At 37.6% G+C, this 5,050-nt stretch overlaps 1 protein-coding gene across 3 annotated transcripts in view; it reads left to right on the forward strand.

Moving 5' to 3' along the window:
* Nucleotides 1-5,050, forward strand: part of vopp1 (VOPP1 WW domain binding protein) — a 76,080-nt gene that overhangs the window by 51,597 nt on the left and 19,433 nt on the right. For all 3 annotated transcript variants that reach the window (XM_017436909.3, XM_037973082.1, XM_017436910.3), the window contains one exon: nucleotides 1,183-1,316. In XM_017436909.3, the coding sequence (XP_017292398.1) occupies nucleotides 1,183-1,316 (134 nt within the window). The remainder of the gene's footprint in view (nucleotides 1-1,182; nucleotides 1,317-5,050) is intronic.

Genomic DNA, 5,050 nt, shown 5'->3' on the forward strand with positions numbered 1-5,050 from the left:
AAATGAGGGGAGGAGACTTTCATGACTTTACGCATGGGAAATTAGAGGGGCTCTAGGGGGGGCAGAGAGCAACCCAGTTGGTCAGACGAAACGTCAATCAAAAGTGGCGCCAAAACACCGCTATTTTGAAATTTAAGTTCATAAAAACAATAAATGTAGCAAAAACTGTACAGATTGAATAGAAAACGCAGTAAAACGGCCAGCGGGCTGGCCGTCGTGTGGTTAGGGGTTAATCTCATCCCCAATTTCAGTTATCAAGATGTGTTTTTTCCAGCTATCACAGACAAAAACGAATAACAACATCAATATCTTATCTTTTTTTCATTTTATTTAAAATTCAGTTGATTATAAACAACAAAGGTTAAAAAGGAACACTCGGAGAACAGACAACACTTTCAAAGTTTTCTTAAAACTGTATTAACTGGGAAATGAAGCAGCCAGACGACCTGTTCAACTTCATGAAATGCATTTAGCAGCTTAACTGTGTGCCTCCTTTCCAGACAAGTTGAGGTCTCTGCAGTACCCAAAGAGGTGGTTTAGTAGGTGAGCTGGACTCGCAAAGCATGATTGGCTCGATCATATACTCATTATAATAATAGACTAATTGTCCACACCATTTTCTCGTGGGAATTGAAGCCAGCTGGAACCGTTTCGCAGCAGGTGCCATGTTGTATTTTTGAAACCAGAGCCTGTGCATTATGGGGCTTTAAGTCTTGCCTACTTGCCCGCACACAATCATTGTGTTACATGAGCTTTCTGTTAGCCATGAAATAACTAATTATAGCTGTAAGGTAAGAACTATGTGAATCAACAATAGTCAACTCCTGAAAAAAGGTGGGGGTTTTTTACCAACACCAATAGAATTTTTTTCAAGGAGTAAAAATGTAAAAATAGTGAGAGGGAAAAAAGACTGTGACGTCATGTTAAACCTGTAGATTTTCACAAAATAAAAAGACAAACCAAAAATAAGACAGCACACTTAAAACACAACAAAAACTGAATATTAAAAGGAGAGAAAGGAGAGGGGAAATAAATCAAACAAGGTGATCTTGTCTGTGGTTCTACGATGTACTCCTTTTCTACAGAAGAGAGACTGGTAAGAAACAGAAAGTTGGACTTTACATGGCTGAATTGGTCCTGATTAGAGTGGAAGGTGAAATATGTGCTCTGTTTGTGTCTTAGGGTGCTGCTCATGATGGGGGTGTTGTTCTGCTGTGGAGCTGGCTTCTTCATCCGCAGAAGCATGTATCCGTCCCCTCTGAGAGACGAGCCAGCCTTCAACGTCTCCTTCACCAGACATACTATCACCACACCAGGTAACAGGATTCATACAGGTACCTGGTTTTTCTAACTAAACCCACTAAAAACAGCCTCTTAGTTTTGTATAATTATATTTGTAGCATTTCTTGAAAGATTGCATACCACCCGCTGCGCTTCATGCCAGAGTTTGAGACAAAGATTTTTTTTATATTGAGAAATGGCAGAGTTGTAACCGTTTTGGTCAAGTTTTGAAAATAATGTTACATACGATCTCATGTGATATTGCAAGACATCCTGCATAGAGTATGTGTTAGAATGGACTCTTCACTACTACCACATCAAATTTAAGCTTAATATCTGTAAAACCGACTGAGTTACAGCAATTACTAAGCTTGTACAAGTCTGTAAGCTGTTCGAGTGACACTTCCATAAGTGGATTTTGAACTGAAAAATCTGTGAAACACGTCACCTTTGATGCTTCAAACTCTCACATTTTACTTCCCTGGAGATCTGACACGAACTCCCACTCAACTCCTCAGTTCTGACCTTTGACCTCCTCAATACACTGAGAACTGAGCAGATCTTACTGGTTCTCTATTAACAAACTCCATTCAATGACCTATTTCAAGGAGATAATAGCATTAAATATCTCTTAAATTGCTCTCCATAAAAATTCTGGAGTATCAGTGAGCCTAAATTAATGGTGTCCAATCCTGGTCCTGGGGGGGACACTATCTTGCATGACTGCATCCCATCACTCAGTCATTCAAATCAGGTGTGTCAAAGCAGAGAGACATCTAAAACATGAAGCATAGCAGACCTCCAGGACCAGGATTTAACTCCACTGGCTTAAATTAATTTTAAAGTGAGCTTACAATAAAGTTTGTTCCAAAATTGGCAGGGTTGGCCCTAAAGAACAGAAAGACCAGAGTAAATATCTTGAGACCCAGCTGCCACTTTTTTATTTGCAGGGAAAGATGTTGAACACAGGAATATATTTTTGGTTAAAAAAGCTGCTAAGAAGCATGTTGTTTAAGCTATGGTGACCAGACGTCCCCGATTTCCGGGGACAGTCCCCGTTTTAGACGGCCTGTCCCCGGCTAAAGCTGTCCCCGGAAATGTCCCCGATTTGGCGTTTTATGAATAAGAAAAAAAAATTGTGTTTAGACAGTTATTATTGTAATTGATAATAGGAAGTGCAAGTGAGAATGATGCGCGAACAACAACAACAGCTGTTACGGTAGTTGATGGTCGCGGCAGTGTGACGTCACAGCGCAGAAGAGCAGAGTGCGTCGACTTAAAAAAAATACACAATGCGAAGAGCGCGAAGCACCATGGACACGGAGCGGTCCTGTGATCATATGTATGAATCGACCTGTATTGCTTGCACTGGGCTGATCCTTAATGCCAAAAAGTTTGACTCACAGTAAAAATAAAATAAAAATAATGCTAAAAACAAGCTAGGGTTGCCATCCATCCCGTAAAACACGGAATCTTCCTTTATTTGGCAGTTAAATGTTGATCCGATATGGGACGCGATTTGTTCTGTATTTTCATAAATATCCATTCTTAGACACATCTGTCACACACATACATCAACTCTAAATATAATGACAATGAACAAAACAGAGGAAATATTAAGACCAGCAGGACCAATCCCACTGTCACAGTTGCCTAGTGACAGACAAACAACTCACTTCACTGCTGTTGACATCCACGCCATTTTAAATGTCCACACGATACTTTTGATATCAGGTGGACAGGAGAGTAATGTGGCAGATACATAAGGATTACGCAGTTCCTCCTTATCTCCTGAGTCTGAGATGGAATGTTCTAATTGATTCAGTTTCCTGCTGTTCTTTCAGTAGAATATTGTGGTTTGATTTATTGCTTAAGATGTTGAGTTTGAATGGTCACTTTATGTAATATTTCTTAGCATTAGGCAATAAATAAATAAAAAAAATCTAATAACTTAGTAGTTGTAAATAAATATTAGGACAAAATGTTTATTTTTAAAAGTATATACATTTCCTTTATTAGACAAGTTTATTGAAGTTAACCCACTTGTGCTCTCATCAAAAAAACTGATGCATGCATCCGTTTACAGATGGATGGATGGCCATACATTTCTCCTGTAATAAATTTGGGCAACGCATCCTGATGGCTCGATAACACTTACTTGTACGTAAATAAAAATGTGTTGAAATAGTGCTACTCTTACTGGAGTGTATGACTGATTGTTTTCTTGATCAGTCTTTTGCAAAATACACCAGCAAAAAATAAAGCATATCACTGCTGTGTGCACCCCTCCCTATAAGAGTTGGACAACTTGGCTGTAGTGGTCATGACCCCAAGCTATGGTTGGCATCCTTTAATTTTAATTTTGAAAGGCGCCAACCGTAGGAGGCAGAGATGTCCTCTGTTGCATCAATTTATAGTTACACATAAAAATAGTGTTTTTGCTATATTAGCATTTTTGCTCATTAGCTGAGGAAACAAACATCTAATTTTATTCATTCAATTTTAATTTCTCAGTATGTTATACATTATAATTTTTTGGAGGTGATTGTGATTATTTAATGGCTCTGTTTTAGAATAGCAAAAGACTCACTGAAGAAGAGAGGAAAGGGAAAGAGAGAGACTGATAGAAGAAAGAGTGAGTGAGAGCAGAGGAAAAAGGCAAGACTAAGAAGAGTTGAAGAGAGTGGAAAAAATAGAGAGAAAAGAGTAAAGCGAAGAGTAGAAAAAGAGCAGAAGAGTGTTGGAAATTAAATGGTGGAGAAGGAAAAGTGGTAAAGTCATGCAGTGAGTGATGCAGTGAGTGTTGTGTAAAACATAGTGGCTGCATCATTCTAAGGATTCTTCTAGAGATAAAAGAATTCACTCACCTTATACATGCACACACCCTATTCTTATACATCAACTACATGACTACACACACTTAATGTGCTTATTTACACTTATGTAAGTATATGTTCACATTCATTAACAGCACAACAAAAGCACTTTCACTTACATCCTCAAAGAAGATGATTTATATAGACAAGGTTTCTGCCCCCATCAAAAGATCCACCAGTTTTAATGCTCATGGTACAATTACTATTACTGCTACTTTATTAATTTTACTACTCATAGGAAACAACAGTGTGTAATTACACTTGATTTATATTGTCAAAATATGAATAATTATGTAAATTGTAATTGTCCCCAGTTCTTCATTTCATTTTGATTAATGTATGTCTTTTTTATCCCCAAGTTGAAAATGTCCCCAGATTGAGTCTCAGAAATCTGGTCGCCTTAGTTTAAGCTGGTGTTTGTCTTTTAACTTGGGCCACACCTTTTTAGTTAACGTGACAGCATATTTCAACCACAAATAAGAGAAACTGCAACTTTTGCAAAAATACACTGAATGTGGAATCAGGGGCGTCACTAGGTTTTAAGGACAAGAAGGGCTTAGCCCCCAGGAGATGCACAGGATGTGAGCAAACGTGGTGGGCAAGAACAAAATTTCTCAAACAGCTAACAAAACCTGAGTTGCTTTTCCACATTTTTGGACACATGTAACAGATACCTTACTGTATAAACGTTTTAAGCAACCAATTATATTTTTATTCAGAAAATCAAAAAACAGAAAATATGTTTACAGTTTTAACAAGAAAAATGAAAAAATTTTTATTTTTATTTTGTGAATTGAATATTACTATACTGTATTAAATGCCAGCTAATGTACACTATAATGTTTGGTGCTGGTGTATACCCAGTTATGAAGTCTAACTGTGACTTTATATAT

Source organism: Kryptolebias marmoratus, linkage group LG21 (assembly GCF_001649575.2).
Source record: "Kryptolebias marmoratus isolate JLee-2015 linkage group LG21, ASM164957v2, whole genome shotgun sequence".
Taxonomy (NCBI): Eukaryota; Metazoa; Chordata; class Actinopteri; order Cyprinodontiformes; family Rivulidae; genus Kryptolebias; species Kryptolebias marmoratus.